The following is a 20,152-nucleotide window of genomic DNA, read 5'->3' as shown; positions in this document are numbered from 1 at the left end:
GCCTAGAACTCAGAAGTGTTAATCTGGAGGCTCCCTGAAAGAAATCAGCTCTGGCCTCCCCACTGATCTCACACTCCACTGTCTAGTCCTTCTTCAGATTTCTGCACCCAAATGACTGTCCGCTTTTTTTTGTATCACTTCTTAGCTGCCACATTCCTGACTACTTCTCAAACTTCTTTAGATGTTTCTCTATTTCTCTCCCTGTTACAGACCTTTGTATCGTCTGCAAAAAAAAGCAAATCTGCCTTGTATCTGTGTTTGTATGAAGCATGAAATTGCTCAGCCTTGCTAATCAGCAGAAAGCATCTTTTTAGATAATGGTATCATCTTTTATGTACCAGTTAAAACAAGACTGCTTTTTCTATTTGCTTCCGACCGTTGCATCAGATAAGTACTTTAACAAGATGCTGTATTTCCTCCACCCTTTTTGGTTCATTTGATGACACCTTCCCCCCCCCCCCCCCCCCCCCCCCCCCAGTGTTCTGCTATACGACCATGCTCTGAAGTGTGGCCTAACAAGAGCCTTGTGCAATGATTTTCCAGTAGCACGTTGTAGACCCTCAGTAAGAAGTGTTTTTTTTTATGTTTGTTTGTTTAATGCTTGGTTATCTTTTCCTTTAATATGCTGCTTTCCTGTTCTCTGAGTTAATTGTCATGATAAAAATGTCAGGTTTCTCCCAAAAACTAAACATCTGTCAATGAATTCCACTGGCTGCTTGATCCAAGGAAGAAACGTTATCATTTGTAAAGAATTTCAAGACGTCCTCCAGCAACACTTTAAACAGCAAAATTGTGTTTTCAGTGCATAAGCAAGACGCCGGTGAGTGAACTGTTCTGGCATGCTGGCAACCCATACAGAGGTGCTAAATTCAAGACGCCCATCCTTTAATCTGCACATCAGTGTCAGATGCAGAAACCGATGAAGAAGCAGTTTTCAGATGGAAGCATATTATTATTGTTGTTGTTATTATTGCATGAGACTGTTTCACTGCGGGTGCAACTCGTAATTTGTTTCAGGAAGTCATGACGCAGAATGTGGGACGGGCCTTGAGGTTTTGGAAACCTTTTGCTTCAAGTTGACCTGTTTACTCTGCTTTATTTTACCATTGTAAAGAGGCAGAGAAAGACAGAACAGGAATGCAGGTCACACGAGAGAATCTTCCCTGTTTTAAGAAGAGGGTTTTCCTGGCTTTTACCCTAATCCTCTTGCTTGGAAACTCAGCACAAGGTAAAACTCTGAATAGTTTTTCTTCTATAATCATGTGTCAACGATATGTTATGCAGCAAGTGTTTCCTCAAAGAACTCTAGTTAAAGTTTATATTTCTTTTCATTTATTCAGTTTGCTATCTCTTCTATGCAAATGATCAAAAAAGGATTACAGAAAGAACATGAACAAAAATATAAAATAAGTTTACCTTGAAGGGGGTTAATACATATGATGCCTGTCTAATAAAACATTGCGATTATTATCTTGTCTGAAGAAAATATCAGATCAAAATAGACTGTTCATGAGAGAAGGAAACATAAACTTGTTGTTTCACAGGTTGATTCCTATCCATCTGCAGACAAAGAAAACTGATGCTTTAAAACAATCTTTCCACTGGCATATCTCATATGTCAATATTGAGGGTCTTCTTGAAGGAAGTGTCAAAACAAAAAAGAGAACTATATGGCCCACCCTTGAGCACACGTGTAAAACAGTTCAAATAGAAATGGAAATTGCTGCGAAATTTCAGAGATTAAAGGGGCTGAACAGACTCCCAGAGGATGTAGAAACTATGGCCTCAATTCTGTAAATGGCCACATTTGGGTGCCGATAAAAATGTGCATTAAGCACTAATCTATAAATGGCACTCCAGGTTGGGTACGATTTAGAGAATAGTGCTTAGTGCTGGGATGAGGATTACACCAACTGAACCCTGGTGTTAATCCCCACTCCTGAATTAGGTGCGGATCCCACGAAATTCTATAACACTGCTCACAAATCCTAGAAACACTCCTGGCCCTCCCATGGTCACACCCCCTTTTTATATCCACATGGAAAAATTCACACACACACATGTTTATAGAATAGTGACTATAAAGATGGACATGTAAATTCCAATTATGGCCAAGTAGCACTGATAAATTGTTAGCGCCTAATGATTGGTGCTAATTAGCTCATTAAGTAATTAAATTGCATGCACAAATTGGGCACCTGACCAAATTCATGCATGCAGTTTTGAGTGCTATATATATATATATATATATATATATATATATATATATATAATTAAGGGGTATGTCTTTGGCAACCAAGAAATCTAGTTTATTGAAAACATTGACGCAAGTTCATATGTATAAATGTTAACCTTAACAAGCTGCACAGTTATAGAGAAGCCACAAACTATGCATCATGCTGGTGTAATAAATGAACTGATAGTAACAACAGATAGCCCTGAGTTTTTCAGAAATTGCAATACAGTGGTCTGAGGCAGTTAGAAAGGAAATGTTGAATCATGATGATGACTACATGTGACTACCTAGGGCAGTTCTCAGAAATCACTTCTCACATCTATATGAAATGCTTATAGCTATATAGACCTACCTACTAAAGAGTGACCAGTGCTATGGATAAAGGCAGCACTGTTAAAAAGGAGTAGAGCTGTCTTTTATTGCTTGTGTACAGATAAGCCTGGGATGAGAGACAAATAACATGAGGCACTCAAAAGGATGAACATAAAGAGAAGAGGGAGACAGTCTGAAGCCAGAAAGGATGGTTTGGGACCCCTGTAGTATGGGGACCTAGAGCAGTTGCCCTGTTTGCCACCCCCTAATGCCAGCCCTGGGAGGGAAGAATGAGAAGTGTGGAAAAGGGATGCTGAAAAGAGAGAGAATAGAGGGAGAAAATCTAAAGGGGAAGATAGGCAAATTAGGAACAGACAAGAAGACAGACGAGTTATGAAGAGAGAGCAGGAGGGATGTCAGATATGTGGAAAAAGAACAAGAAACAGAACAAAAAAAGGAGAAGGAGAGAGAAAGAGATTGGGAAAGTTGGGGCAGCGAGACATTTTGGGCAAAGGAATGGGCCGGATAAAAGAAAATGATACATAAGTACATAAGTATTGCCATATTGGGAAAGACCAAAGGTCCATCGAGCCCATTCCAACAGTGGCCAATCCAGGTCACAGATACCTGGCAAGATCCCAAAAATGTACAAAATGTTTTACACTGCTTATCCCAGAAATAGTCCATTTAATAACGGTGTATGGACTTTTTCTTTAGGAAGCCGTCCAAACCTTTTTTAAACTTCGCTAAGCTAACCGCCTTTACCACATTCTCTGGCAACGAATTCCAGAGTTTAATTACACGTTGAGTGAAGAAACATTTTCTCCAATTCGTTTTAAATTTACTACATTGTAGCTTCATCGCATGCCCCCTAGTCCTAGTATTTTTCGAAAGCGTGAACAGATGCTTCACATCTACCCGTTGAACTCCACTCATTATTTTATAGACCTCTATCATATCTCCCCTCAGCCGCCTTTTCTCCAAGCTGAAGAGCCCTAGCCGCTTTAGCCTTTCCTCATAGGGAAGTCATCCCATCTCCTTTATCATTTTCATCGCCCTTCTCTAAGTGAGGAGATGGAAAATAGATTGTGGGGAAAGACATGTACACACAGGGTTAAATTCTATAAATGGCACTGAAAGTTGGGTATCATTTATATAATAGCAGAGATCTGCGCCCAATTTTAGGTGCTTAATTTGGCACAGATCTGCCTTATTTTATAACACTGTGAGCAAATTCTAGAACCGCCCCTGACCCGCCCATACTCCTTTTTTGGATCCATGCATAAAATTTATATGTACATCTTTATAGAATACCAACTACAAACATGCATAAATTCAAATTTGCGTCACTTAGTAACAGTAATTGTTAGTGCCCAATTATTGGCTTGTTTTCAATTAAATTATGTTCGCAAATTAGCACATACCCAAATTTGCATGTGCAATTTTGAGTGCCACATGTAGAATTAGGGGGATAATGAGAATATGTGACCATCTCTGAAGAAATGGGACTAAAGTAGCAGATCCAAAATGTTGAAATTGGCAGATTTTTCTCGTCATTGGTCCATAAGCAGTCTGTAAAAGTTACATGTTTGAATTTCTGCAACTTTTTTATTTTTTCACATAAAAGGATGGAGTTTGAACTGTTGTATTACAAATTGTTTGCTCTAACAGAGTTCATTGAAAACCTCATCTTTTGTTTCTGGAGACTTTAGAGGTGTATTTTCAAAGCACTTAGCCTTCCAAACTTCCATAGGTTTCTATGGAACTTTGGAAGGCTAAGTGCTTTGAAAATAAGCCCCATAGAGGGGCATAATCGACCAGAAACGCCTATCTCCATGGGCGTTAATCTCCGAGAACGGGTCCGTGAAGGGGCGGAGTGTACCGTATTTTTTAAAAAAAATAGACGCCCATGTTTTATTCGCCAAGGTGTGAGCTGGGCGTTTTTGCTTTTCACCGATAATGGAAAATGAAATCGCCCAGCTCAAAAACGAATAAATGCAAGGCATTTGTTCGTGGGAGGGGCCAGGATTCATAGTGCACTGGTCCCCCTCACATGCCAGGACACCAACCGGGCACCCTAGGGGGCACTTTTACAAAAACAAAAAAAAAGGTAAAAGAGCTCCCAGGTGCATATCACCCTTCCCTTGGGTGTTGAGCCCCCCAAATCCCCCTCAAAACCCACTGCCCACAAGTCTACACCATTACTATAGCCCTAAGAGGTGAAGGGGGGCACCTACATGTGGGTACAGTGGGTTTGGGGGGGTTGGACGACTAGTAGCATTAAGCAGCACAATTGTAACAGGTACGGGGGGGGGATGGGCCTGGGTCCACCTGCCTGACGTCCACTGCACCCCCTAACAACTGCTCCAGGGACCTGCATACTGCTGCTTGGGAGGAGGATATGACATTTGAGGGTGAAAGTAAAAAGTTGTGAAACATCATTTGTTGTGGTGGGAGGGGGTTAGTGACCACTGGGGGAGTCAGGGGAGGTCATCCCCGACTCCCTCTGGGGGTCATCTGGTCATTTAGGGCACTTTTTGGGGCCTTATTCGTCAAAAAACAGGGTCCAGGAAAAGTGCCCTAAATTCTAGCTACAAACGCATCCATTATCGGCGAAGGGCGCCCATCTCTGTTCGGGTGATAACCACGCCCCAGTTCCGCCTTCACCACGCCTCCGACACTCCCCCGTCAACTTTGTCCGCATCCGCGACGGAGTGCAGTTGAAAGCGTCCAAAGTTCGGCTTTCGATTATGCCGCTTTATTTGTTTTTGTGAGAAGAACGCCCATCTCCCGATTTAGGTCGGAACTTGGGCGTTATTCTCGTTCGATTATAAGCTGGATAGTCACCTTTTCCCAGAGATGGTTATATACGAACAAGATGAAGAGAGACAGTGAATGGGGAAAGGAAAGATGCTAGAGAAATACTGCACAAAGAAAGAGGGAACCAAAAAAGGGAGAAATAGCAAGTTAGTGTTGGAGAGCAGAAAAGTGGAAATAAAAAGGAAGCGGGAAAATATTTCAGTCCAGTACAAACAGGGCTGTATTTTCAAAGCACTTAGACTTACAAAGTTACATGGAGGGGCATTTTTAATATGACATCTAAGTCCAACTTTGGATATTTTGCTACAAATGTCTATAATTCAAGTGTGGAATATAGCCATTTTCAAAACAGAAAATGGCTATTTTCTTTCAAAAATGGCTATTTGCTAGATGTTTTTGTGCTCTGTGCGTTTATCTTTGTGGTCCATTTTCGAAAAAAAAATGAGCCAAGTGAAAAACAAACAAAATCAAGCCTTTGGGATGTAGGAGGAGCCAGCATTCTTAGTAGACTGGCCACACAGACATCCCAGGAGAGCAAAGGGGCACCCTAGGGGAGACTGCAGTGGACTTCAAATAAATGCTCCCAGGTACACATCTCACTGTTGCTACCTTATCTTGTCTGTTGATCCCCCCAAAACCCACCCAAAACCCTCTACCCCAAATCCACCCAAAACCCTCTACCCCAACTGTACACTACTACAATAACCCCTATGTGTGAAGGGGGCACCTATATGTGGGTGCAGTGGGTTTCTGCTGAATTTTGGGGGTCTCACAGTTTATAACACAAGTGTAAACAGGTAGGGGAAGGTATGGGCCTGAGTCCACCTTTCTGCAGTGCACTGCACTCACTACTACTAGATTACTCCAGGAACCTCAATGCTGCTCTAATGGACCTGAGTATAACATCTGAGGCCGGCATAGTGGCTGGTAAGTAATGGTTTTAATCATATTTTTTGGGGGGTGGGAGGGGGTTATTGACCACTGGTGGAGTAAGAGGAGGTCATCCCTGATTCCTTCCAGTGGTCATCTGGTCATTCTGGGCACTTTTTTGTGGCTTATTTGTTAATAAAACAGGTCTAGACCAAAGTGTCCAACTTATAGCCCTGATATTTTTATTTTGTTCCGTTATAAGAAAAAAAAAAAGTCCAAGTAAGAACGCCCTTAGCAGGCCTCTGACTCACCCCCCCACCCCCCCCCCCCCCCCCCCCCTGTGATTTGAATGCACTTCTGATGGACTTCATAGAAAAACATCTAAAAATTGGTTTTGAAAATATCAGTTTGGATGTTTTTGTGAGAAAAATGTCCAAATGCAGATTTATGCCACTTTATGGACATGTTTCTCTTTTGAAAATGAGCCCCATAGTAACCTGTGGAACTTTAAGTGCTTTGAAAATGAGCCCCAGTGTGTGACTGACATGTTGTCTGCATAAATGCATGGAACACAAGAGGAACAAAAAAATATGTAAGGTGATGCATTTTTATTGAAAGAACTTAATATGCTTTTACACCAGTTTTTGGAAAGTGTACTTACTTCATCAGATCTACACAATGGGGTCAATGCAGTAATCTTGTGTGCTTATAGCTTAGCAACCAGCTTCCTAATATAAGCATAACACCAAATTTGTGTTCAGTGATGCAGTAAACAAACTGTATGCAAGTAGGACATGGCAGAACTTGCATGCTAACCTGGGAGAGCACATCTGATGCATACGCACATGGGTAGCTGGTGCTGTAGAAAAACATGTATTTGCACATATCTGCATGTGCTGCAATGCTATTCTGTGCATACAGTTTTTACAATTTATTTATTTATTTTATTTTTATTTATTTAATTATTGCATTTGTATCCCACATTTTCCCACCTATTTGCAGGCTCAATGTGGCTTACAGAGTTTTGTAATGGTATTGTCATTCCAGGATATCAGTTACAGTTAGTGATGTAACAAGATTAAGTAGGGAAAAGAAAAGAGTTAGGTGGGAGAGTATAGAAGGTAGACATTCTTAACTGGGTTGGGTTGGCGAAGTGGTTTATTGAGGCTATGGATTTTCTTTGTAGGCCTTATTGAAGAGATAAGTCTTCAGAGATTTGTGAAAATTGGTTATTTCGTCGATTGTTTTCAAATCAATGACAATATTTATGCAAAGAATAGCATTCTAGCACATGTGCCGACGTGTGTGCCGATACAACTTTTTCCTCTCAGACCTGTATGCTGTTCTAGCCACCCTGAGTACAGAACCATTTGTGTGCTCACTATCCAACTCTTGCAGTACACCTCCCTGTTCTTTTTTTTTTTTTTTTTAGCATGTCTTTATTCAGATCTGCCAGCATAATACAAAAAAAAAAACCATGGCTGCTTACAACCAAACAATTATGAAAAAAAAACACAAAGCTTTGGCATAAAGGTAGATTATCCATGTTCTTCATAGAGGGCATGAAAAAAAGTTGCAGGTCCTGTATGCTTACAGCAAAAAAGAAGAAACAGGCATGAATCCTCGCAGACACTACTGCAGAAGAATGAGTTACTACTACTACTACTTATTATTTCTATAGCGCTACTAGACATACGCAGTGCTGTACACTTGAACATGAAGAGACAGTCCCTGCTCAACAGAACTTACAATCTAATCAGAACAAACAGGACAAATAAGGGATAAGGGATAAAACAGACATGGGTACTGTAAAGTGAATAGGGGTTAGGAGTTAAAAGCAGTACAAAAAAGGTGGGCTAGTTAACCTTTCCACAACCCCTCAAACTTGGTGTTAAAGCCTCAGTGTTATGCTCAACCTTTACGTCGTCTGTGCACTTCTCGGCATCCGAGCAGAATGGCTAATAGCCTCAATACCATTTATTTTAATACACTGTACACTGATGTCTAATGTAAGACTTTGTGCCAGTGGCAGGGCCGCTGAGAGGGGTTGGGGGGGCAAGATTCCCTCGAGGGGAGGGCCCGGCGCCAGGGTCTGTCTCTCTCCTGCTCCTGACAGGATCCGTGTGATCGCATCCTGACAGGAGCAGGAGAGAGAAAACTCCGACACCGGGCCCCCATTGGAGGCTGGGGAGAAGCAGACATGAGGGGAAAAGTAGCCATAGGCCAGGCAATGTGGCAGAGAACAGTGTTGGAGGAAGGCTTCTACTGGCGGGGCTTGGGGACCCCTGCCAGTCAGGGAGGAGGGCCCCACTTTGGGCTCCGCCCCCACACACTTTTTAAAGTCTGGCTACTCGGTGGTCCTGGGAGGCAGCAGCAGCAGTCCGTGGGGGCAGGGCAGCAGCGGCCCTACCCTGGGCCCAGCTCAGTCTCTCAGCGGCCCAGTGGCATAGCCACAGGTGGGCCCAGCAGTGACATAGCAACAATATGATTGGCAGGGATCCCCAAGCCTCACTAGCTGAAAACCCCCAGCATTTCTCTCTACAGGAGATTGGTGGGCATTCCCCCAATCCTGTTCCCCCCGGTACCTTTAAATCCTTTAGTTCTTTTTCTGGCAGTGAGCAGCCCTGCTCACATCGGCCTGAGCTTCCCTCTGTTGCAACTTCCTGTTCGTGGAACCAGGAAGTTGCGTCAGAGGGAAAACTTGGAGCCTGCTCAGGCATGGGATTGAGCTGCTGCTCACTACTGGTGAAGACCTAAAGGATTTAAAGGTACTTGGGGGCCAAGAGAGTGGAGCTAAGTGATTTCCCAATTGCCTTGGAAGAAGGGAGAGATGCCAAGCGCTGGGTTTGTCATGCCAACCCACTTTGGGCTCAGGCCCACCCAAAATTGGGTGTCTGGCTATGCCCCTGATTTGTACAGGCTTAGTTTCTGCACAAACCCCTTTTCTGCATCTGTGCACCCACAAAATTGTGCACAAAAGCAACCCTACGAAAAGCCTTGTGCACTTTACTGCATTGGCCACTTTAACATGAGTAGCTTAATGGAAACGATGACTTCACCTGAACATACAGGCAAACCACAGCTTAGGTGTGATGGGGAAGGGGGTAATGTGTGAACAGAGTGATAAAAATGTGGCAGAGAGACAGCAGAACTGCCAAGCTGTATGTTGGGAAACCTATGACTTTTATTGAATGTTTTTATGTTTCTTTTGATGTGTCTGATCATTATAATTTCAAATGTCTAATGTCTTTGCATTTCCCTTTTTACTATGATAAGATCACTCATGTAGTGGTCGGGTCCCCTATAGAGGTATTGTCTTGCTCCTTTTGAAGCCAGAAGACATGAACCACCCTAGATTACTGATCCTCTAGATTCAGAATCTTAGAGCAGTTTTTATGCTCTTGGGTGCTCAATATTATGAGTATCAGTAAGTTTTTGTCATAACACACTGTCCCAAGAAGCAACAGGGCAGCAGATCTGCAAAATCCAACATGGAAGCAAAAAAAGCAGATTAGTAGTAGATACAGACAAATCTTTATAGCAGAACTTCAAACCAATACAATGCCTGACACAGGCCGTGTTTCGCCCATAGAGGGGCTGCATCAGGGGCTATGTGGTACAAACTAATACCCTTTTGAATAGGACACGGACTGTGTCGGGCATTGTATTGGTTTGAAGTTCTACAGTAAAGATTTGTCTGTATCTACTACTGATCTGCTTTGTTTGCTTCCTCATAAAACAGTGTCCTGAAAGCATTTACTTTATAGACTTTTGTTGTTGTTTAGTATTTACCCCTCCCCCATCTTCTCCCCAGCCCTCCTCCTCCTTCTCAGGACAAATATCCAGATGATCCTGCTACTCTCTGCTGGTTGAAGGCTCAAAAGCTAGCCTCCACTGAACTTTAAAACATGGTCCTGTGCTGTCAGTAAATGCCCCTGAAGAGATAAGGAACCTCCCCACTGCACAGAAGGCTGGAAACTACAGCAGACCACCATAGCACCAATAGTGTGAATACCAAGATACATAGTTAAGTGATGTAAATTACATGACTGCACTTGTAGCTTTCCATCTTCAGACATCTAAAATGCCTGAAAAATAAAACTGAAGACAGTCCTTTACATTGATCTTATTAAAAACATCATCTGAGATAGTGACTTTCTATTCCTGTCCTAACGGAACACCACATTGGTTTCTGACTGAAGCACAGATATGATCATATGGTCAGAATACAAAAACCAGCAACCATATCTTTCTGAAAGAGACAATCCCCATGCACATGAGTCACGTAAAGCGCTGAAACGTTTTAGTCCAAACAGTCCCCATGGATGCCTTATACAGGAATTTGCACTTTACTGGGGCTGTTTCTTTCTGGAAGTATGAAGTTATAGGATAATATTCCCTCTTGTACATATTTTTGATATGATCTATTACTGTTTTGTAATCACTGTTTTTCTTGATATAATATCTCCTGGATTCGTATAAGGAGCTCAAAGATGCGCATCAAAATTTGTGCACGGTCCTGAGATGTGCGCATCTTGATTGTTTAATGAGCCAATTAATGCCAATAATTGAACTCTTACAATCAATTATTTTTATTACATTTGTACCCTGCGCTTTCCCACTCATGGCAAGCTCAATGTGGCTTACATGGGGCAATGGAGGGTTAAGTGACTTGCCCAGAGTCACAAGGAGCTGCCTGTGCCTGAAGTGGGAATTGAACTCAGTTCCCCAGGACCAAAGTCCACCACCCTAACCACTAGGCCACTCCTCCACAATTGTCCTCAATTGCACTCTATTCTATAAAATCACATGCAGAAATATCATGGTGTGCAACTCAAAAGGGGGGGGCATGGTCATGGAAGGGGCATGGGCGGGTCAGGGGCATTCTCCCAAGATGCAAGCAGTGGTATTGAATCGGGACTTCCTCGCCTAGCTTGCAAGCCAGGATTTACACCAGGTTTTACTTGGCGTAAATCCTCACAATGAAAGTCCAGCACGGGAATTGGTTCTAAGCATTAGTCTATAAATGGTGTGCAACTCGGAGCACTGTTTATGGAATAGCACTCCACTCCGATTTTCTTTGGCACTGTTTTTTCAAGGCCATTTACTGAATCTACTCCTATGTGATGGAAATATGTTTAGTACATGAACTATATTGTAGCTTTTCTCATTCACCTAGAAGTTTTGTGGTGGAGCAGAATAATCAATGTCCATTTGAAACAAGCATGCATAATAAAAGGCTAGTGTGCTTAGGAAAAAAAACCCTTAGATTGTGAGCCGGACAGGGAAATACCCAGTGTACCTGAATGTAACTCACCTTGAGCTACTACTGAAAAAGGTGTGAGCAAAATCTAAACAACTGATAAAGAAACGTCAGACTGCCCAAAACACAGCAGCAAGACTAATCTTTGGTAAATCCAAATCTGAAAGTTCCAAGCCCCTTCGAGAGAAATTGCACTGGCTCCCAATAAAGGAACGAATTAACTTCAAAATCTGCACCCTAGTCCACAAAATTCTTTATGGAGAAGCCCCAGGATACATGAATACCCTGATCAATCTTCCAGCCAGGAATACATCAAGCACATCCTAAATCTCCATTATCCTACCTGTAATGGCCTCAAATATAAATCTACCTACGCTTTCTCCTTTTCCTTTATCGGCACCCAACTATGGAATGCATTACCAAAAGCAGTCAAAACCACTCAAACCCATCTCAACTTTAGGAAATTACTCAAGACCAGCCTATTTCAGAAAGCCTACTCCCAAGATCCAACATAAAACCTAAAAACCTTGAAAACAGCATATAAACGGATCATTTTGGACTATCTTACCGTTAACCTTTTCCCTTTATACCTTGTTCTTTCTATCCTCTCCGATTACCACAATCTATTGTATTTGTATAACTGCTGGACTGGCAATAGCCTTTTCGGTTTATTATAAGCCACATTGAGCCTGCAAACATGTGGGAAAATGTGGAGTATAAATGTGATAGATAAATAAATAAAATAATAAATAAATAAATAGTGCAGAAAATGTATAAATGTCTGTGAATAATTTGCTCAGGTGCTCCACTGACCAAGGCAACATACCAATGGGTGCGATGCACACCTGACAGTAAAGCTGCAAACTGCATTAAGAACATAAGACCCTTGCATGAGAATGTTCCAAGTACAGCCAGCATCTTCCATGCTCCCGGAACCAATCCTTACCTGTAAGTAAAGTAAACTCTTGTCTTTAATACTGCAGTTTATCTTCAGTTGACATTTTTAAACTGTGGGTACATTTTTTAATTATTTTTTTTATTTATCTCAAATAAGGATGAAGATAAACAGTGTTTTTTTCCAAGATATTTTATTGGTTTTAATATAATGTAAATGGTATATAACAATAACAAAATGGTAAAATATGTAAATACATATTGGTGAAGGTGTGCCAGAGAGCTATACAATTATAATTGGGATTGCAAAATAGATATTCAATATCATCTATGTAGTCTCAACAGCATTGGAAGCCAGGTAGGAAGCAATTGGAGACCATAAAATATTTGTTTTGATTATTGAACCTCTGCCAGTCTGAAGATAAACAGTGTTGTATACTTAAACTTGATTATTAGATGCAATTAGGAGCACTTTTACTAAGTGGCAGTAAGCCCACCGCGGACTTACTGCTCGCTAAACAGGAACTACAGCCAGGTTACCACAACAGCCAGAGGTAGTTCCCACCCCCAGCGTGCGCCATTTCCGGTGCTGCAAAAATATTTTCTGTTTTTGTAGCACCGGTGTTTACCTGGCAGTACGTGCTCCCCCCTGAACAGGCTGTGCTTTTTTTTTTAAAGAGACAGTCATTTACCCGCTGTGGTAAAAGGAGGCCTCAGCGCGCATCAAAAACACTCGCTGACGCTAGCGCTGGTCCCCTTTTACTGCAGCTTAATAAAAGGACCCCTTAGTGAATTAGGATTAATCGCTGGGCCAGTCTACTCTGGAGTCATTTGAGGTAGCTGCAGAGAAAGGAGCACTGAGCCAGTTGCTTTATGGCTATGCATCACTCTATACCGGAGGGGATTTCTGCTTATTCCATATGGCCAGAGAGAAAAAGAGAGGCACCTCTGGGAGCAGTGACATAGCCCACTGGTTGGTGAGATGGCCTGAAACCTAAGGGGTCTTTTACCAAAGTGTGTTAGGCTTTTTTGCATTTAACACGTCTTAACAGCAAAAATCAGTATGCACTAGGTGCAAAGGCTGCATGCTAATTGTTGGGGGGGGGGGGGGGGGGTGCCCAGCATGTTCTGTGCAATTAATGCATGGACATGTGCATTAGCACATGCAGAACCTGGTCACAATTACCGTGGCTGTACCCCACGCTAACTCCTGTATGCTATCCACCCTATTCTCCACCCAACCCTTAGTTCCTGACCCCTAACACAACAAGCACTTAGCCCCAGAGTCCATAAAGTTGGGCGCCCAAATTTCTGACTAGCCTGCAAATTTGAGCATACAAGTTATAGAATAGTGCCAGTTGCGCACCTAATTTAATTGACAAATTAGGTGCCAGTTGGTATTAAGTACCAATAATAGTCAAGTGGCACTAATTGTTGCTAATTGGCAGTAATCTCTAGTTACACCCATAACTGCACTTAGGCTCTATTCTAGACACTTAGTGGGAAATTCTATATATATGGCGCCTAAAAAATTGGCGCTAAAATCAGTGCTGACTAAGTGCATTCTATAATTGGCGCCTAGATTTAGGCACCAATTATAGAATAAGCTTAGCTGATATTTCAGTGCCTAAAACTACGCACATCCATTTACACCAACAAAAACATGGTGTAAATCCCAGCACATAGATTTAGGAATTTTAAGTTTCGTAATGCCCATAAACCGCACCTAACTCTAGGCAAGGCTTATGGAATAGCACTAAGCCGATTTTTTTTCAGCACCATATATAGAATCCCCTCCCCTTACCACCTTAATGCTATAGCGCACAATTGCAAAGGGGACATTCACATGGGTAGATCAGAGATGTATCTTGCAGCTGCTCACATAAGTTACAGAAAACTATGCCTTATGTGCACAACTGCCAACTTTAGGCACCAGCATTTACACAAGCCATTGACATGGCGTAAGTGCTCGAGCCAATAGTTAGGCGCATGCATGCCGACTTACTCCTATTCTATACTGGCAATTTTGCATGCAATTGCCATTGCAGAATTGGCACTTAGTGCCCATATTCTTGGCCCTTTTTTTTTTTTTAAGAATCTACCCCTTAATGTGCAAATTAGTGTATACAATCTGCAAACTGAATATGGGGTTGATATCGGTTGGCACGCTTGTGTGATATAGAAGATAAAACAACAAGGTAGACGTCGTAAGAAACACATTCTTTTTTAGTAGATTAAAAGCTCCCAGAATTCCAACATAAAATGCCCGACGTGGCCATGTTTCGCCAGTGCAAATGGCTGTGTCAGGTCTCTCATGAAAACGCTGTGAATGCAAGCCTGCCTTGGTGTTTTATCTTCCATATTGGATTCCATATTGGTTTAGATTTTCAAATCTTATAGGGCTTCACTTCTGAACTGCTCTATCTGATCCAGTCTAACAGACCGAAACAACAACAACTAATGCTAGCATCACCATTTCAAAAGACAATTCGAAATCAGAAGATTTTCAGCTCTCTATTCCCCGTACTTGGAGTCAAAATATGAAACTCTCTACCTATTCCCATCAGAGCAGAAAACAGCTACCTCAACTTCAGGAAGAGGCTAAAAACCTTTTTCTTCCCAAGGACTGCTTCATAATAATCCATCATGGCTTCTACTTCCTAGTATCATCCATTATCCTTTCCTTTAATGTTCTTAGTCTCATGCATTACACCAATGGTCTCTAATGTTTCTCATACCTCACACTAACACTATCTGCTTTTGTCTCACCTAGAATATAAACTTCACTGAACCCTGGAAAGGGGATATTAGCGGTATACAAGAATTGAACTGAATTGAAATTGAATTGAATTTGGCAGACCACATGCCTTGCTGGGTTTTAGCACTTGTGTGATAGCCATTAAAACATGCTGATTTGCACGTTATGTGTTAAACGCACTATAGGAAAAAGGGCCCCTAAGGAGGACTAGTATTTAAATTTCACTAAGATCCATTTGTAGTCATGAGTGTATCATATCACCTTCTTTACAAAATGAGGAACTTCTATTCTGCATCTTACCAAAAGGTTTAGTGCGGATCACAAAAATTTTAGTAAAAAAGGAAACAGGCATTCCTGACAATATAATGAGAAAAAGTAGTTTAAAAGGAGAAAATTCTATATATAGCACCTTTAAAATCAGCATTGTAAAGCCACGTGGTTAGTGCGATTTAGCAAACTACACCTAAAGTTAGGCGTAGTTTACAGAATACGCTCACACACCATTCTTGCGACTAAAATTTAGGCGCACCCATTCAGGCCACCTAAAATCAGGCCTAAATACCTGCTCCTAAGTTAAGCACATATCAGGTGTATTCTATAATAATCTACATAGTTTTTTGAAATGCCCACAACCTGTCTATTCCATACCCATGGCCATGCCCCCTTTTCAACTGTGCGCATTAAAATTTATGTGCACCGCATTATAGAATACACCTAGAAAGTTGTGTGTGTAAATTTTAATTAAAGCCAATTAGTGTTGTTAATTGGTTGTTAAGTACCAATTATTGGCACTGATTGGCTTGTTACTCAATTAAGTTGTGTGCGCAATTTGGCCGTGTGGCCAAATTAGCGTGCACAACTTAAGGCGCCATGTACAGAATTTGGGGGGAAAGTAAATAATAGCATGTGTAAAAGATGAACTAGACCATCAGAAATTTCCTAAATAAATAGGACTTCAGTAATTTCAAAACCCTTAATGTACAAAGCCAGAAATACAAAATCGCCAGTTTCCATTTAAAGTTTAGAGGTGTGGTAACCGTGTTAGTCCACTCTTAAAGGTTATCAATAGAAATCAAACAAAATAAAACATGGAAAAGAAAATAAGATGATACCTTTTTTATTGGACATATCTTAATACATTTCTTGATTAGCTTTCGAAGGTTGCCCTTCTTCCTCAGATCGGAAATAAGCAAATGTGGTAGCAGATAATATATATGAGAGAAACATCAAAGCATTGCTTTGACAATCTGACAGAGTGGGAGGGTGGGGGTATGCATGGGGACATCAAAGCATTTCATTGATATTCTAACAGAATGGGTGTTGGTAGGTGAGAGGAGGGTAATAAACAGAGAAATAAACAGAGAAATACAGCTTTATGTTTTATAATGAGTTAGAAAACCCAGATCCTTATTAAGTCCTGTTTGTTGGGTGTCAAAATATTCAATCATTCTTATTTCAAAGGTCTTACGTTCCTGTATTGTTTTAAAATTACCTTTCAGTATTCTTACTGTGAAATCACTGGTGCAGTGTTCTGGTCTTGTGAAGTGTTGGCCCACAGGGGTGGCGGCCTGACTGGCACCGGCTATTTTCATGTGATGTCTGTGCAGATTGAATCTTGTCTTAAGCATCTGGCCTGTTTCTCCAATATAGCATCCTTCGTTACATTTTTTACACTGAATGATATATACCACATTGGAAGATGAGCATGTAAAATAGTACTTTATGTTGAATATTTTTCCTTTGTGAATGACTGTGGGGTCTTGTGAAATGTTTTGGCATAGTTTGTAGCTGGCTGTGTTACACGGAAATGTGCCCTTTTCTTTTTCTGTCTGTGTTGGAAGTTTACTTCTGATCAGCTTGTGTTTTAAATTTGGTGGCTGTCGGAAGGCCAGCACTGGTGGGGATGGGAATATCTCTTTCAGTAATTCATCTTCCTGAAGTAGTGGCTGTAGGTCTCTTATGATTTTCCTCAGTTTCTCCAGCTCTGGGTTGTATGTCACTACAAGGGGAATTCTGTCTGTGGCTTTTTTTTCTTTGTACTGTAGCACATTTTCCCTGGGTGTTTTGAGGGAGGAGGCAATATTCTTGGAGATTATTTTGAGGTTGTAGCCTTTCTGTTTGAAGGATGCAGTCAGGGTTTCAAGGTGTCTGTCTCTATCCTCTGGGTCCGAACAGATACGGTGGTATCTTGTGGTATCTTGGCGGTATCTTGGCTGTAAATAATGGATCTTTTTGTATGTGAAGGGTGGAAGCTGGAGTTGTGGAGGTAGTTGCATCTGTCTGTGGGTTTCTTGTATATAGATGTTTGTATACAGCCATCACTGATTGAGACCGTGGTGTCCAAAAAATTGACTTTTTCTGGGGAGTAGTCAATTTTGAATCTGATTGTAGGATGGTATGTATTGAAGGAATAGTAAAATTGTTTCAGAGTTTCTTCCTCCTCCGTCCAAATCATAAAAATGTCATCGATGTACCGGTAGTATTTTAGAGGTATGTATTCAGAAATGTCTCTTCCAGCTCAGCCATAAAAAGGTTGGCATATTGGGGTGCTGTCCTGGTGCCCATTGCAGTGCCCATTATTTGTAGATAGATATCATTGTTAAAGTGGAAATAGTTGTGAGTTAAAATGAATTTGATTAATTTTTTAATAGTTTCTGGTGAGTATTGATGGGTCCAGTGTGCATTTTTTAGGAGTCTTCCACATGCAGCTATGCCATCTGCTGGATATGCACAGAGAAGGAGAGGGAGGAGTCAAAGATGACTCCGAGGTTGCGGGCAGATGAGACGGGGAGGATGAGGGTGTTATCAACTGAAATAGAAAGTGGAGGAAGAGGAGAAGTGGGTTTTGGTGGAAAGACGATGAGCTCGGTCTTGGACATGTTCAGTTTCAGGTGGCGGTTGGACATCCAGGCAGCAATGTCGGATAAACTTCAGTGGTGATGGCTTGACGCCTCGCTGGTGTAAGGTGGCCAACCAGGCAGAAGTCTGCCTGCAATTCATTGGTTTCCTGAAACTTTCCTCTTGTGCCGTGCTAATGCAACACTGCTGTTTCAGGTCCTCCTCGTCTGGTGTCATCCTTCCTTCCTTCCTTCCTGCCTCTCTGGCGCAAGGACGGGCCCTGTGACCATGAGGTACTTCCTGGCTCCTTCAGCTGCTCCAATCCACCATATCTGGCTGACTGTAGCGGTGTGGTGCGGGGCTGTGCTGCAGGCGATAATCCAGTGGTCTCCCAAGTCACTCCAAATCCCGGCCAGGACACGACACAGAAGACAGACAAACCATAATTGCTGTAAGATAATGATTTTCCATTTCCTGATCCTGATCATACTGAAGACTGGCTCCTTTCCCCCCCCCCCCCCCCCCCACATCAATCTTATATCCAGTCCACTTCAGATTGAACTCTGAGGGGAAAGTGATAGTCCAGAGGAGGAGTATGGGTTGGGGTAGGAAGTGCAGGGCAAAAAGGAGCTGCACACTAGTTGTCAGACTCCAAGAGAGGGGAAGAGGGGGTGCAGGAGACAGGAGTAAGACTGCACTGCAGGACTCAGGAGCACTAGTTTGGAGGTAGCTGAGCTAGGTAAGGACAGGTCATCATTTAATATTATCAAATTTTTTACTTTTGACTTGTGTGGTCTGTGTGTAGGGTGGGGGGGGGGCCTTAAGATTGTTTGCCCCGGGCCTGACTTTGTCTCTCAGTGGCCCTGCCCGGTGACATCACCACGTGATTTCTTTTCCTGTTTTTCCGGCATAGCACAGAGGGAAGTTTTGCACCTGAGACAATTCGTTTCAAACCTGGGGCCCTACTTTTACTGCAAAACAGCACTGTTTTGAGTCGAGGTTACCATTGCTTTCCATATTATCCGACTTTTCACTTATCCGACAATGGGCCGGTCCCATTTACATCAGATAATTGAAAACTTTACTGTATTTAACTCCTTGAGGAAATTAGAACATTTTGGGATAGTACCAAAAGTGAGGTGAGTACAACTGCTCAGAGTGGTAGAGTATAGATGTAGCACATTCAGACCCTGAGCTGACCTTTCTGATTTGTTATCAACAAACTAATTCCAGGAAAAGGCTACACATTTAAGATTCTGCAATAAGAGACAAGGCAGTTCTCAAGTTTAGCCACCACCCACAATAACAAATGTGTCATAAGGATTCTCTGTTAACTTCTCTTAGGCCTCCCACTAGGTTTTTCTTCTCTGCATATGTGCATGGGTGAAGCTGGAGGTCATAGATATGTCTCTCTAATTGTCCTCGGTGTCAAACTGGTGAATGGAAAATCTGAGGTGTAACTGCAATAACAGCTCTTGAAAATGGGTTCAAGTTTTTACATAGCAAAGGACATTTTTATTTTGAAATGACCAGTCACTGTCTTAACACATAAACATAAAGAGAAAATAAACTCTGTATGAAGCGTGAATGTTTCTTGTACCTTTCAGGTTGAAAAAATATCAGGAACAGCTTGACAGCTCTCTCTTCAGTGAAGAAGAATCAGGCTCTGGAATAGAGGTCACATCTGGAGCAGAGCCGGCAGTTGGGTCAGGAATGGTCAACGATGCCGATTACAATGATTTCATACTAAACCAAGTAGCAAGTGTATCTGAATGAACAAGGAAAATCTGTCGTTCTATAAAAAAGAGAGCTTTATTTCTGCCATGAAGGTTTATTCTGTTTTTTTCTTTTCTTTTTTGAAAACCCTCATCATGACTCATCATAGGACAAAAAAATAATAATAATTACAAAGTAGAAAGAGAGAGTGAGAGAGAGAGAGAGAGACAGTACACTCCATTAAAGAATCGTTCATAATTCACAATCTTTCCTGCCTCTTTTCTTATTGCAGATCTGTACCTGGTGCCAGGGCCACCGACCGCCAAAAAACCAAGCCGGGTTTGGGGCAAATAATCTTGAGGGCAACTCCCTCCCCCCATGGCCCCCCATCTGGCAGTAGCTTACTGCTCACTCCAGTCTGTCTCCTGCACCTATGTACCGGGTT

The 20,152-nt window shown here is 41.9% G+C and overlaps 1 protein-coding gene across 1 annotated transcript; it reads left to right on the top strand.

The window, feature by feature from the left end:
* The first annotated feature begins 1,082 nt into the window (after nucleotides 1-1,082).
* On the top strand, nucleotides 1,083-19,796 carry SRGN (serglycin). Its single transcript, XM_030203153.1, has 3 exons — nucleotides 1,083-1,228; nucleotides 12,302-12,449; nucleotides 19,599-19,796. Exons 1-3 carry the CDS (start codon nucleotides 1,138-1,140, stop codon nucleotides 19,765-19,767), a joined length of 408 nt encoding a protein of 135 aa, XP_030059013.1. The 5' UTR covers nucleotides 1,083-1,137; the 3' UTR covers nucleotides 19,768-19,796.
* The last annotated feature ends 356 nt before the right edge of the window (nucleotides 19,797-20,152 follow it).

Source organism: Microcaecilia unicolor, chromosome 5, assembly GCF_901765095.1.
Source record: "Microcaecilia unicolor chromosome 5, aMicUni1.1, whole genome shotgun sequence".
NCBI lineage: Eukaryota > Metazoa > Chordata > Amphibia > Gymnophiona > Siphonopidae > Microcaecilia > Microcaecilia unicolor.
Note: the sequence above shows the minus strand (reverse complement) of the source record. Positions and strands in the feature narration are given on the sequence as shown.

Coding starts and splice junctions, on each gene's coding strand:
- SRGN (XM_030203153.1), top strand. CDS start 1,138: ATGCAGGTCACACGAGAGAATCTTCCCTGTTTTAAGAAGAGGGTTTTC. Junction 1,229..12,301: donor GCTTGGAAACTCAGCACAAG/GTAAAACTCTGA, acceptor TAATTTGCTCAG/GTGCTCCACTGACCAAGGCA. Junction 12,450..19,598: donor CCCGGAACCAATCCTTACCT/GTAAGTAAAGTA, acceptor TGTACCTTTCAG/GTTGAAAAAATATCAGGAAC.